General features: G+C 42.5%; 3 protein-coding genes across 5 annotated transcripts in view; 1 reads left to right on the top strand and 2 right to left on the bottom strand.

Annotated features, from left to right (window-relative positions):
- Window positions 1-5: 5 nt before the first annotated feature.
- Window positions 6-2,982, bottom strand: LOC126403343 (uncharacterized protein D1044.6-like). Its single transcript, XM_050065944.1, has 6 exons — window positions 2,911-2,982; window positions 2,676-2,812; window positions 2,447-2,574; window positions 2,265-2,324; window positions 1,987-2,176; window positions 6-1,794 (listed from the first exon to the last, which is right to left on the bottom strand). Exons 1-6 carry the CDS (start codon window positions 2,918-2,920, stop codon window positions 1,684-1,686), a joined length of 636 nt encoding a protein of 211 aa, XP_049921901.1. The 5' UTR covers window positions 2,921-2,982; the 3' UTR covers window positions 6-1,683.
- Window positions 2,983-3,361: 379 nt separating this feature from the next.
- Window positions 3,362-8,749, bottom strand: mbd4 (methyl-CpG binding domain protein 4). 2 transcript variants are annotated; one of them, XM_050065755.1, is made up of 8 exons: window positions 8,628-8,749; window positions 8,191-8,506; window positions 7,405-8,066; window positions 5,007-5,087; window positions 4,767-4,901; window positions 4,524-4,673; window positions 4,271-4,374; window positions 3,362-4,182 (listed from the first exon to the last, which is right to left on the bottom strand). In XM_050065755.1, exons 2-8 carry the CDS (start codon window positions 8,361-8,363, stop codon window positions 4,108-4,110), a joined length of 1,380 nt encoding a protein of 459 aa, XP_049921712.1. In that variant the 5' UTR covers window positions 8,364-8,506; window positions 8,628-8,749; the 3' UTR covers window positions 3,362-4,107. The 2 variants fall into 2 exon arrangements, with proteins under 2 accessions (XP_049921712.1, XP_049921713.1); XM_050065756.1 differs by having other exon boundaries at window positions 5,007-5,072; window positions 8,628-8,748.
- Window positions 8,750-8,794: 45 nt separating this feature from the next.
- The window catches only part of ift122 (intraflagellar transport 122 homolog (Chlamydomonas)), a 28,599-nt gene continuing 23,345 nt past the window's right edge, over window positions 8,795-14,048 (top strand). For both annotated transcript variants that reach the window (XM_050065753.1, XM_050065754.1), the window contains exons 1-8: window positions 8,795-8,929; window positions 11,046-11,112; window positions 11,197-11,281; window positions 11,363-11,441; window positions 11,537-11,613; window positions 11,736-11,802; window positions 11,888-12,034; window positions 12,906-12,981. In XM_050065753.1, coding sequence (XP_049921710.1) covers window positions 8,886-8,929; window positions 11,046-11,112; window positions 11,197-11,281; window positions 11,363-11,441; window positions 11,537-11,613; window positions 11,736-11,802; window positions 11,888-12,034; window positions 12,906-12,981 — 642 coding nt within the window. In that variant the 5' untranslated portion in view covers window positions 8,795-8,885. The remainder of the gene's footprint in view (window positions 8,930-11,045; window positions 11,113-11,196; window positions 11,282-11,362; window positions 11,442-11,536; window positions 11,614-11,735; window positions 11,803-11,887; window positions 12,035-12,905; window positions 12,982-14,048) is intronic.

Raw genomic sequence — 14,048 nt, 5'->3', positions numbered from 1 at the left:
ATCCTAAATTGTTGGACATACTAGTCAGTGACTGGGAAAAACCCTTAAAAGCAACATCATGCAAGAATTGGCAGTTTTGCAATTTGGTGGCCCTGGAGATTTGGAGTTGTACAACACTGCCCTAAATATGGATGATCAGTTAGCTGCTGTAGAATCAAATTCAGCGTTGGGGTCTGATCTCAGACTGCCCAAACTCCCTGCTGGATCAACAAACTTTCTGTTGCTGCTGTTACACAAGTTAAATCCAGCGCTGCCACTGGCCACAAACCCACCTTGACCCCTGGTGCTGAATTTGAGTAGCTACATCCACTAAGTAAATGTCCATCTCTATAGCTACTGCACTCTCCTCCCAGCGAACAATTTCCTAGCGGTGGGAAATAAAGCAGAAGGACTGTGAGGTATGCTATCTAGCTAATTCTTTGTGGTCTGATAAACAGAGATAGAGAGCAAGAAAGCTCTACAATTAGATATGATTTTACCCATTTAAAATATTCAAACAAATAGAAAATCAATATGTGGCGGCCCAAGTTGATATCGTGGTGGGCTGCCACAAATAAATCAATGTGCGGGAGACACTGAACATTGACAGATGTACACACTGCTGTTGGCCTGTTACTGTTTTCCAGTCAACCATGAGACGGATCACTCCAGCTTATGTTACGACAGTATAAACAGCTTGCAACCCCGCATTAGTTTGCTCAGTTATAATGTATAATTCATGCATTGCTAATGGTATGTGAGGTTTTGATTTTTAGAAATCTTTGCCTCTGCCATGATGTCGATATTGAGTATACTGAGCTAGCCTCTGTAAAGCATAACTTCTTACAGGAGATCCCACCTGCTCACCAAAGTTACATAGTGCAAAAAAAGGTGTTAGGTGCCTGAAATGGGAATGAAATAGATGTTATTCTCCACCAACAAAATTATTTTGAAGTTTTTATTTTAAGGTAAAAAAAAAAAAAGGAGCATTATGTTACTTTAAGGGGGAAACTCCATTGATTAGACAGAATTATTGGGAGGGCTGCTGCAGATGTGAAAAATTGTCCTGTATCTCCAGAGGGAGCTGTGCGAAATATGAATTTAAGAAAAATGTTGTTTGGGACTAGACTACGAGTTTAAAAAACAAAAAAAAAATATGGGGATGTGGAGTTGGACTTTACTATACCTCTGTAGCCTGCTCCTCATCTCTGCTTGAGGTTAGCAGCTCAAGGCTACATTAGCCATTCCTAGCTTAACACACCCAAATCTCCAACAGAACTACTTGTGGCCAAGTTGTATTTTGGGTAATGTAGGCACAAGGAAAAATCCACAGAATAAAAAAGATGGTATCTCTAGTATCAATGTTGATACTTTACCAAAAAAAAAAGCCGATAAGAAAAAAATTCTAAAGTAAGATAGGAAATAATCTGATGCTGAAAACCTTCATTTGGTTTTTCCCAGTTTAGAAAATCATAGAAATATCCCTTTAAAGTACTTTCAGCGGCTATTACAACACTAATTACATTTATTATATATGTTGCATCCCATTTTCATCTGTCACTCATGTATGCCCCAAATGCTGCAGCGAGGCCAGGGTTTCAAGTCTTGACTCTGGATGTCGAGGTTCAGCTTATTTCAGTGTTCCACTCCAGTTGTCGAGGTTCAGCTTATTTCAGTGTTCCACTCCAGTTGTAGAGGTTCAGCTTATTTCAGTGTTCCACTCCAGTTAATGGGGTTGAGGCGCAGCAGCTCTCTCTCCTTTAGCGTCTCCTGGGAGCGTGTTAGTGCTCTGTCCCTCCAGCTCTGCTCCATTAGCTGTACACACACACACACGCAGGCACACACACACACACACAAACAGCAGAGATGGAAAAACCTCAAACACACACCCTATATTGTTGTAACCCAAGAGCAGCCCGCATGTTGAAGCATTACCGGGACACTACTGTGAGTGACATAAACACAAAGCATTAGCAGTGGATACATAATGTATGTGTGGGACTGTACCCTCTTGTTCTCATCTCTGTATGCTGTCATTGCTTTGCTGTGCCGGATCCTTAGCTCACTCTCGCTGGACAGGGCGAGGCGGTCCACTTCTCGTAAATGCTCGGCTTCCTTCTCTTTACTGGCCAGCTGCAGCTTCAGTGCCGCACATTTTTCCTCTATCTGCCTCTTTAACTGCTCTCGTAACTCCTTCCTACGGGACAGAGAATTAATTTTCTCTGTCATTGATGAATGTTAATAAGTATACAGAGAGAGTCATTAGTATGTGTTTATTATTTTACCTGTACTCTTCTCTCTCAGTGCTGGTTCCATAGAAAGGTTTTCTCCACACTTGATGATACCTGACACATCAACCAACTAAGTCAGTGACTTTGACTTTCAGCTCTCTAAAGTAAAGATGACATCACTGATTCTCAGTTAAAATAAAATCATTTACAGTAAGGCATTGCACAGATGCTCCTACCTGTGGTGCTCTCTCCTCTGCATAATTAGTGTCCTCTGGTGGTTGTGGTGGTGAACAGCTGGCGTCTCCAGGCTGACGGTGCGTTTAGGGACCAAAGGTGGATGTAAAGGGTTCAGTCTTGGAATACTCTAAAGAGCAGATTTAAGTTTTTTTTTTTTCCCTCAAACAAACAGTATCTTCATATTGGACAGTCAGACAGTGACTTAAGTGGAAATGAATCTTTGCTGACCTGGCTGCTTGTCCACAGCCGGGCAGAGTCTGAGATGCTGGGAAATATCATGGGAGTGACCACCAGGCAGTGACTCTGCCGGACAGGAAGTGTGTCGTGAGGGATACACACTGGTGTGGAGGCTATAGAGATGGCTGCTGTGATAGTGAAGAGTGAGAAGAGCAGTATAACAGCATGTTTAAGATGTTTACAAGTAGCACTAACATAGAGAACAAACAGGAAACAGTTTTCTTACGTAGTCTCATTTTGTCGTTCAAGCAGTTTCTTCTGTTCACCCACCAGAGACGTCTTTGTGGAATGAATGTCAAATCCTGCACTATTTAATTATCTTCTAAAAGTTGCAGTTCTGATTTGTAATGAATCATAACTCAAAATGTAAAGCAAATAACTGCACTGGAGCTAGTTAGAGATTAAACTGTGACATGCCTGTGCATTCACTGAGTGTTTTGCGGTGGCAACAGTTGCCTTGGGAATCAGGTTACCAGCCGCCAAAAAGAAAGCTGCTGCGTGGACTGTGAAGTCATGCTTCAGTACACCCAAAAGACATATTATTAGCCTGTGACAATGGACTAACCAGAGACAGTCGGAAGATGTCTCCAGTCTCATCTATGTATGAGGACGTGGAACAAGAAACCCAGTTGGAAGACTGACTGAATGATGCACTCAAGAATCATTTCAACATTTAAACCCCTTAAAACATTTTTATTAAATATTGAGTAAAACTTTTAAAGGAAGAAGAAGGATGAAGTAATATCACTGCATAATTTTAAAGGGATTCAGGTATAACATTGCAAGTTAATAATAACAGAGTTGGGACCAAGTCATTGTATTGCAAGTCACAAGTAAGTAGTAGTCAAATCCCAAGTCATAATGCACTCTTCACCACATGTAATGCCATTTTATCAATGAAGCTATAACGTTAGCTAAGCTTTAGCTTGCTAACTATGTTAATGTTAGCCTCAACTTGCGTTCTTGGTGCAACTTCAAATGTAAAACAAAGCTGGAAGTTGTGTCTCTGACATTTTGCATACTGCAAATCTTTTTCTGTTGACCACCACTTAGTTTTTATACACTGAAGAAATAATCTTTGGTATCATTTTTCCCAACCTGCATTCAGTTACGTAACATGAGTTCTTCATGGCTCTCTCTTGCAACTTGATAAAGGGTCGACTTGCTGGGAATGCATAGTGTGAATGTTAGTTGATTTGGAAAATGAAGGTTAGTTGACTGATTTGTGGCATGCTTTTTAAAGAACATTTTGTAAAGGCTCAAGTCCAAGTGAAGTCACAAGTCATTGAAGTCACGTGACTCGAGTCTACACCTGTTAATCATAATATTAATACTGTAATATGATCTTATTGTTTATGTGATGTGATTGTTTTTCTTGTCTTCGCCGCAGCAAATCTTCTTGCAATCCTTAATGCATTGTGTTTCAGATTCCAAGTCTTTCATGGTTCTCCCACAGCCACTCGTGGTACTTGTTTAACATGTGATCTTCAGGTTTCACCTACAAACATAGCAATAAAATATCAGATTTGTCATTAATGAACATTACAAAACAAACCGTCATCCAAAACCGTTGCGATTAGACTCACCTCTCTCCACTCCCCCACACAGAAGATCCTGTAGGAGTCGTTGCCGTACTTCCCAATGCCGTGCAACTCGATGGGGTAACGCCACTGTTTAGTTAGATAGTCATCTACACAGGAAAAATGGATTGTGAGGTTTTTGTTGCTGCTCGTATTGCTTCACATATTCTGACTGAAACCATACAAATGTACAGTGAAAACACTGCAATCATACGATTATTACTGTGCACAGAAGTGGACACTGGACAAGCACACTCACCTGAGAAGCGTATTAGTGTTTTGGCTCTGAGCTCATACAGGCCTAGTGGCTTCATAAGTTCAGACAGGGGCTTCCAGTCAGCCTCACGTGTCACCTCTGGACTCGGATAGCGGTCGAAGAACTGCCACAGCACTGGTATGGCCATCTTGCCTGGAGTAGTGATAAAAAAGTATACAAATGCTAAACTTGAATGCTAGTTGATAGAATACTGTTGCAATGCAGCATGTGTGTGTTGGAGCTTACCACTGGTCTTATTCAGAAAAATAGTGGCCACCAGGAGCTTCCAGGGATCATGGAACAGAGTTTCCTGTACGAGGTTGTAGGGGGAGCGAGGGGGCGTCCACTTCTTGAAGGCCTTCCTCCTGGGTGGGCTGAGGCCTGTGTATGGAGAGTTAATTGTTGAGGTGTGCTTTATATCTTGCATACAAATATACTCAAGCTTTTTCTTTGCTTCTTGTATTTCATGAAACATTTGAACATTACCATCTCTGAGGGGCTGTCTGCTGAAGTAAGGGCTTGTTTTCCGTTTGCCTTCCATGCTCTTGGACTCTAGGCGACAGGAAACTTTTATATTAAAAAAAAAAGAACACATTTCTGATGTCACATAGTGGGTGCTTTTCATCTTGTGCTTCCTCGCATCCTCTTCACCCTTCACCATCAGGGAGGAACTTCCAATCCCTTAAAAGCACCTTGAGGAGACGAGAGAGGAGGCTTCTGAAGGAGCTATCCTACACAGTCTTTTATCAAGTGACGTGACGTATAAATGCCACACCTCCAAATGTGGTACAGTAGTTGACGTTGCTTTAGAGTGACGCTATGAAATAAAGGATTGCTCATGTGGCAGCTCTGGCTCCTCCATCCTTGTGTCTTTTTCTTGCATCTATCTCTCACTTCCTGGCAGGGAGGAGCTAAGATGCGAGGAAGGGACGCTAGCACAAGCACGTCACCTTAATGAGAGGCAATATAGCTCCTTTTGTTCTTTCCTTCTGACTTATGCCATGTTGTGTCCTGTGAGTTAATTTCCAAATATTTGATTTACTTTTATTGCTGCACATTTTTTTGTGATGTTTGATGTTATGTTAATAATTTTGTTTTCTCTCTGCAGAACTTGAATTACAAACACAGATTCATGAAGAGCTCTACAGAGAACTGCTCTACATTTTGATCTGTGGACTGCTTTTTATCTTTGGGTCTCTCAAACACACTAACCACGAGCCATTAGATTTGAATCTCCAGCAGAGCACCTCCCTACAGAATTGGAAATGAGGATAGAAGAGTAATCTCAGAAGTATTTATATGCATGAACCCAAACACCTTTACAAACAACGGAGGAATGACTGTAGGGAGGCACAGTTGGTGACTTTAATAACACTTGTTAGAAATTCAAATGTAATAAGATACAACAAATGAATTTTACTCTAATTTGTTTTTGTTTTTTGATCATGTCTGAAGTTCAGCGACTATTGAAATTATGTGTTTGATGCCGTTAAAGATGCTTTCTACTTGTTAAGATCATACAAGTGGCCTCCATCAAGTATATTATTCAAAACCTGGGGGGCTGGAGCCTATCCCAGCTGACATTGGGCGAGACGTGGATACACCCTGGACAGGTCACCAGACTATCACAGGGCTGACACATAGAGACAGACAACCATTCATGCTCACATTCACACCTACGGACAATTTAGAGTCACCAATTATCCTTCATGTCTTTGGACTGTGTGTGTGTACTCCGGCTTCCTCCCACAGTCCAAAGACATGCAATTTAGAGTCACCAGTTAACCTGCATGTCTTTGGACTGTGGGAGGAAACCAGAGTACTATTCTGACTGGCCCACAAGTGACTCACAAATGTATCAACACTTTATTTTTAAGCACAGAGAATTTCTGGCGCAGAGCTTTTATGTTGAAGTGCCGTTTCCTGTTGTAGAGTGAGTAAATAACTGACAGCTTCTTGACAGTGATGGTAAAGTAGCTCCATGACATGGCCAAATGCAAGTGTGACGCTGAATATATTAAACTGTGTGGACCTTGAATTAATGACTAATGAGAAATCTGGACCCTGTGGCCGGACCAGTTGGGAACCATTGCATCAGTGTATAATGACATAAAAGTAGAATCGTGTAGCTTAGCCATAGAGCTTAACATTAGCCTTAGCGGCACGGTGGTGCATTGGTTAGCATTGTCACCTCAGATTGAGAGTTTGTATGTTCTCCCCGTGTCAGCGTGGGTTTTCTCGGGGTACTCCGGCTTCCTCCCACAGTCCAAAGACATGCAAACTAGGTCAATTGGTGACTCTAAATTGTCCGTAGGTGTGAATGTTAGCATGAATGGTTGTCTGTCTCTATGTGTCAGCCCTGTGATAGTCTGGTGAACTGTCCAGGGTGTACCCCGCCTCTCACCTAATGCCAGCTGGGATAGGCTCCAGCACACCTGCAACCCCTAACAGGATAAGCGGCTACAGAAAATGAATGAATGAATACAATGAGCCCTTCATATCTAAAGAGGGACAGGTCCCCTTCGATGGAGCCAGCCATGTTGCACTGCCATGTTTCTACAGTAGCCCAGAATGGACAAGGGGCCTTTCATGTTTTTATGTTACCTAAAGGCCACTGTTTATTCTCCTACATGGAAAAGGAGGGATGAGGGAAGGAGTACTCAGATGGTTGCAACCTCACTGCTAGATGCCACTAAATCCTAGACACTGCTCATTTAATGCATTCGGTTTAAAAAAGAAAAGACAGTGTTAAGATGTGAAATTGTAGGGGATTGTAATGCATTGTATAGGATGCTGAAATCAAAATTAAAAGGAAGTAGATCCAGGGAAAACTAACTTGAACTGCTATTTTTACAGGCTGTGAGACGGAGTGGATCATACTTACTATTCTGGGAATCTCTCACCGGCGTGCAGCTCTCACCAGTGATGTCAGGTAACAACACCTCCTGTTCGTCATCTCGGTGGCTGTCAGCCTCAGCCTCCTGTTCAGAATTAGGCGTGTTGTCACCTTTGCTGTGAATGTGTATGTCATCTCCACCTCGTTCACCCTCACCCTCGCCCTCGCTGTCAGTGGCAGGTTCGACTTTCAGAGTCGGGACAGAAGGCTGCGAGTCTGCCTCTTCGTCCTTGTGAACAGTGAGAGTGTTTTCTTGATTACTAGATGGAGCCAGTCTGAGAAGCTTCTCTCTCAGCTGACCCGGCCTCTGAGGGCTCTTCTGCAGTTTGTCGTCATCTTGTGTGGTTGAAGGTGCAGCAGTGTGCGACACTTCTCTGTCTTTAGTATCACTTCTCAGGGAGGAAGAAGCCTTTTTAGATTTATTTGGAGGCGAATCCAGTATTTGTGTCACATCTGTTGTCCCCTGCTGTCCATCTGCTTGTCTTTTCTTTCTTCTCCTCTCTTTCACTTGGGCAGGGAGTACTTGTGAAGTGGTGACATCATCCTTGGATGCAGTGAAATCAAAGAGGTCTATGTCTAAGTCAACCTCTCCATCTTTCAGGAGGAAAGCCTTCAGGGATGCTTTTGAGCGGAACTTCAGCCCTTGGGGACTGAACAAACAAACAACAGAGAGAAAAATCAATTAGACACTGATCTAACCGGATCTGCAAGGCACTTAGTCACGATCGAGGTATGATTACATTCAGACACAATTACAGGGAAACAATGAGCCACCTTGTAATGTAGACGTCCATTTTGCCTGCTGTCTTTCCTGCTTTCCGCTGCCTGACCTCTCTGATCCAGCCAAGGGGCAACTTGGAAGTGTGGCATGAGTCATCCTCGTTCTTGTGACTTTGGTTATTTATGTCTCCATTGCTTTCCAGCTGGAGTTCACAGCTAGGATGCATTTTGAGAAGTGTGCTGTTGATGTTGAACCCAGGTGAGAGGGCGCGGGATTCTGAGGTGTTGAAGCTCACTGTTGTCAGCTCATTGTCCAGTAGCTGACTTTTTACCCCCACATCAGCAGCTATCCCTTGTCTGTCTTCTTTACCTGTATCGCACATTGATTACATCCTTTATAAACTTTCACATAAAGTACCACTTCAGATATCATGGATCTAACTGAACAGCAGATGTTTACGTGTTAAACAACAATAAAATTATTGACTTACCTCAAACTCCTCTTCTCACAGGGTGCAGACTCATGTATCCTCTCCCTGTGTTGCCTCCCCAGACTCTGATGTAAACACAGTGCTGCCCGCTCTTCCCTCGCCTTGCACACAGGAAGACAGGAAGTAGCGCTCAGGCCCGAGTCTGCGCAGTGAGGACGAATCACAAAAACGGAGCTTAGTATGAAAAACCGACCGAAGACGCGACAACAACCTGTTGATACAAAACCCATCAGACCTTTTTGCTACTAAAAGCTGGAAATGAGAGCCGTCCTCGCATGGAAAGAAACAATTCGGGACCAATGGTGAGTGTCTCGATGTTTGTGTTTACGCTGCCGACCCGGTTTCGATGCTGGGATGTAACGGTTGGTGGTTAGCAACGGCGGTTGCTATGTAAACTAGTGTTAGCCAGCTAGCTAGCATTAGCCCGCAGCAGCTCTGTCATCGTTCACAAGTGACAGAGATACTAGAGCTTGTATGTAATACGTGTATGTTGTTGTCATGCTAAATATTTGTTCCAACAACAGTGCAGCATGTCAGCTCTCTTGTGTTGGACAATATAACGTAAGGTCGAAGCCCCGTTAATGTTACGCTAGCTAGCTCTCGTTAACGGTTAACGTTAACGCCAGGTTAATTGCTTATCGTTGCATGCTAACGTGACATTTTCACTGAAGCTAACCGTATCTATCATACAGGGTTCCTCTCTGACCTAAGAAAAAACATTTCTAAATAAACAGACGTAACTTAATTTGCTTTTATTAATTAACTATGAGCGCTGCAACTGTAACGTTAATATATTCGCGTTACGCACTAATTGTAGTGCGTGGGCGTCCGTAGCAATTACTGAAACTATAATTAATGAACATTTAACACGTGGTTTCATCTATAAAGTAGCCCACATTCCTCTCTGGAACAAGCATATGCCTGTCGTACTTCACAGCTACTAACAATTAAAGTAATGCTCATTTAATAATTTTACATTTCACCATCCATCTCTATTAATGTCCTCCTCTTTGGTTGTCAGCTGTTTCACTGAAATCTCCCATTTGAAACAAACAAGTGGACCTCGTCATTGATACATATGTATGTTTTTTTAAGCTTAACGGCAGCAAAACTGAGACCCTGCTCACTGGTTCCAAAATCACCCTGTCCAGAGCACCCAAGTCCCTCATGTCATCATTGATAACTTCCTGTACCTTTCTCTAGCCACATCAAGAGCCTTGGTGTCATTCTTGATTGCAAGTTTTCATACCCACCACACATATAAAATATACCTGGACTGCTTTCTTCCACCTCCACAACATTTCCAGCCTCTGCCCATCACTGTCCCAGTCCAGCACTGAGGTCTTGGTCCATGCATTTGTCACGTCTCATATTGACTACTGTAACACAGTTCTCTCTGGTCTCCCCACTAATATTATTAACAGGCTTCAAATCATTCAAAACTCTGTCGCCCGGATCAATCCCCACACCAAATCATCCAATCTCATCACTCCCATTCTCATCCAACTACACTGGCTCCCTGTTCAGTACCGGACTGATTACAGAAACCATCTGCTTACCATCAAAGCCCTCCACAACATAACCCCAACCTATTTCTCTGACCTTCTCCAGGAGTACACCCGCTCCTGCACCCCGCGCTCTTCCTCTGCTGGTCTCCTGACCACTCCCAGCTCTTGAACTCCCTACCTCCACACATTCAACAGTCGGACTGCATAACATCCTTCAAATCCCATCTCAAAACCCACCTGTTCAAACTGGCTTATGCACTTTAACACTTTGGCATGTTTCTTTAATATATGGCTTACTTACCCCCAGCCTGGGGGTCCTGATCCCCACTATAGATTGCTGAAGCTTCTCTGGGGTCGCAAGGCCTTCTTGATTTTAAGGGGTGTACGAAAGCCAAAAGAGGTCTGTATCTCAGCTTTTAAATTTATTTATTTGGAGAAAACTCAATGAAATTGTTATTTTTAAAGTTCAGATTTTTATTCAAGAAAAAAAAGGGCACGGTGAAAACCTGAACAAAAGCAATATTCACAGAGCCTGTACTCTCTGATAAACATCCTCGTCCTGCAGTGAAAAGAACCAAAGAGCTAACACAATCATGGCCGAGCATCATCTCTGATGCCATAGTTACAGGAAATAATCTGCTCATGATTATTCCAAATTGCTACCTACAAATTGCTAGTTAATTGTACAGTTCTTCACTGTTATGCATTGAATACAAAATGAAATATCCATAAAGTATCTCCGTTAGATAGGGGTCGTCAGTTTATTCAAGGACAGAGAAGGGGTCCCTTAAGGAAAAAGGTTGTGCACCACTGACTTGAACGAGGAGTGGATCATTCAAAGTGTTCTTGATTGACCAAACAATTAACCAAAAAACATTTCAGGAAAACACATCTATTTTCTCTTCTGCAGTGTTTATGACCTTGCCTTCAAGCCAGATGGCAGCCAGCTCATCATTGCCGCAGGTCTTCGTGTCCTGGTAAGGCATTCCTGATTTCTTTTACCAAGATACAAATCTGAAGAATACAAGCATTATTATTACATTTACTTTTTATTGTTGCAGGTTTATGACGTAGCAGAGGGAGCAATTATCCAGCCTTTAAAAGGACACAAAGACATAGTGTATTGCGTGGCCTACGCTAAAGATGGTACTCAACTGGCTTTTCATTTGTACATTTACCTTTATCAGTCTTCATTGTTATCTTACTCACTACTGCATTCTTCTGCAGGTAAAAGATTTGCCTCGGGGTCAGCGGACAAAAGCATCATCATTTGGACATCTAAACTGGAGGGTATTTTAAAATATACGTAAGTGTCACTTTTACTCATCGCTGTATTAAAATGCATCTTCTGCAGAGTGACTACCTCCAACTCATTTTTTTTCTCCATGTGTGTATCTGTAGTCATAATGACTCCATCCAGTGTGTTGCCTACAACCCTGTCACTCACCAGCTTGCCTCCTGCTCCTCTGGCGACTTTGGTGAGTGCACCATGAAACTGAGTCGATACTGGACTCTAAAATCTTGCACATAATACAGTATGAAGCTATAAATAATTTTAAAAAGAGAAGCACTGGACATCTGAGCACCTTATTCATTCTAGGTCTTTGGTCCCCGGAGCAAAAATCTGTCAACAAGCATAAAGTGAGTAGCAAGATAACATGCTGCGGGTAAGTGAGCTCTGTTAGAAATGTCTGCAACATCTGTACATGTTAATGTGACACGTTTACGTTAAAGGCTTTAATTCGATTGAAGGTGGACAAACGATGGCCAGTACCTTGCCCTTGGCATGATGAATGGAGTGGTGAGCATTCGGAACAAGAATGGAGAGGAGAAGGTCAAGATAGAGCGTCCAGGAGGCTCCTCTTCATCAATCTGGTCCATAGCCTGGAACCCCTCTAAGTATGTCTAATTTAATTATTGCACCACAAGATTGTAGAGAAGATACCATGCAGCAATTCATTAAATTCAATGCCTCACACTGCTACACACACTTGTGCTCTCTCCATCCATGTGGCTGCAATTTTCTGTAATGATGTGCATTGCATTTGAAATGAATAGCTTGTGGTGCCAGCAGGTGGCAGTGGTCAACCAGGGAGTGCTGTTTCTCTAAGGGAGGGGATTATAAAACCTTGGAGCAGCAGTCCATGTTCTTTGAAGCCCCCTACAGCCTAAGCCAGGAGCACAGCTGTAGCCGTGACAGAGAGCTACTGAACAGGTTAACAGAGAGAGAGAGAGAGAGAGGGGCACATGGGGAGATGCAGATTTGCAGTAGGAAGGTTAAAGAGGGCAGCGATGAGAGATAATGACAAGACGCACCATATATGTTATTACTGGGCTGGTTTATGGAATATGATTGGTCATCGCAGAGAGGTCAGAGCTTGAGGTCAGAGCCAGGGAATAGTGTCTATTTAGCTGCTAGAGATTTGGTGTCTTGCTCATGGATGCTGCGGCAGGGTGAATTCTGCTCAGCACACAGGCTTATATGGAAAGATACATACAGTAGTATACTGACTGTATATGATAATAATAAGAATAAATACAATACTCTGTCCTGACATATACTTAAATATAATTGTTTAGGATATAAACAGTGAAGCTAAGAGCCTTTCACTGATAGGGGATAGGGCTTGACCTTACATCCTGTAGTTGAAGGGCGGCCTCTTTGCTTTTATTAACACTGTCATCCTTACCTAAACAACCAAAGCCCCGTCGGTACAGTATGTTGACAGGAGTACTTACGCCTAAAGTAGTTGTTGTTGTATTTTCACAGGGATGAACACAATGACATCCTGGCTGTGGCAGACTGGGGTCAGAAGCTGTCCTTCTATCAGCTCAGTGGAAAGCAGGTGAATATCACAGGTTTATGTTGTAAAAGTCCTGAATCCTAAAAAGAGTGGTGCTGCAACGAGTCATAAAACCGGAAATGAGCGAGCATTTTAGTGCTCCCGGTCCCCCCATCTTGAAGTCAATGGGTTTTTTAATGTTTTTTTTTTTTTTGTTTGATGCCTAAAATCAAGCCTGTGGTTAACACAAGCTTAACAGATTTTCATTTTTTGTTTTCTACAGCATAAAATCCATCAGTAAATACCCCACTCGTGAATTCTGAAGCTCTTGCGTGTCTTAAAAAAGGCAGTTGCACACAAGTGGCTGAATGAGATTACAGTGTCATCACACCAAACGCAACTTTACGGCCTCATTGTGGTGGCGACGTTAGTCATGCAAGCGTAGCGTAGTGTGTTTATAGCCTAATGTTTGCCATAAATCATAAAGGGGTGTGAATTTGTAAAGATTATCTTGTTAGGTATCAAAAATTTTTGCTGGCCACATAGCTTTTTTTTTAAATTTTCTTTGCAATAATCCAAAATTCAATGGGGAAATCCTATTGACTTATGACGAGGAAACCAGAGCAAAGCTAGCTTCTTTGTTAGCCTACAAAAAAACGTCATCCTACTTAGTACCATCATCCTGGTGACTTGACAATGTACATATACATACAGTCTTTCTCCTCTCGCTTCAAATTGTCTAGAAAGGTCCAGATGACTAAATAAAGGCAGTCTTATCACCTTGCATTGGAAATACCAGAGGACTAATACCACTTTGAAACACTATTGGCTCACTGTAGGTGCTATCGCTTGCTATAGCAATAAGAAACAAGAATACTTGCTTTGAATATCGGTCCAAAATACATGGTATTGCAGAGTTTAGGACCTGCGTTTCCTGTTGTAATCAGTCTGTCAGGCTCTATTGAAACCATAACAGTACATTGGAAGTGATCCTGCTATGCTTTAATGGCCCCCTCACTGTCCCTCCTTCCTCCTAAATTCCCTGTGGGCACTACCATAATTATAGACAAATATGCGCTGTTCATTACTCTGCCGTGATGCCTTAGGCTCATATATTGTCGTCGGCCTAT

The sequence above is a fragment of the Epinephelus moara genome, chromosome 16 (genome assembly GCF_006386435.1).
Source record: "Epinephelus moara isolate mb chromosome 16, YSFRI_EMoa_1.0, whole genome shotgun sequence".
In the NCBI taxonomy this organism is placed as follows: domain Eukaryota; kingdom Metazoa; phylum Chordata; class Actinopteri; order Perciformes; family Serranidae; genus Epinephelus; species Epinephelus moara.
This window is presented reverse-complemented; position numbering and strand designations above follow the sequence as displayed.

Coding starts and splice junctions, on each gene's coding strand:
- LOC126403343 (XM_050065944.1), bottom strand. Junction 2,177..2,264: donor ACTGAGAGAGAAGAGTACAG/GTAAAATAATAA, acceptor TCTGTCCCGTAG/GAAGGAGTTACGAGAGCAGT. Junction 1,795..1,986: donor ACAGAGATGAGAACAAGAGG/GTACAGTCCCAC, acceptor GTGTGTGTACAG/CTAATGGAGCAGAGCTGGAG.
- mbd4 (XM_050065755.1), bottom strand. CDS start 8,363: ATGCATCCTAGCTGTGAACTCCAGCTGGAAAGCAATGGAGACATAAAT. Junction 8,067..8,190: donor ATGGACGTCTACATTACAAG/GTGGCTCATTGT, acceptor TTGTTTGTTCAG/TCCCCAAGGGCTGAAGTTCC. Junction 4,902..5,006: donor CAGACAGCCCCTCAGAGATG/GTAATGTTCAAA, acceptor CTCCATACACAG/GCCTCAGCCCACCCAGGAGG.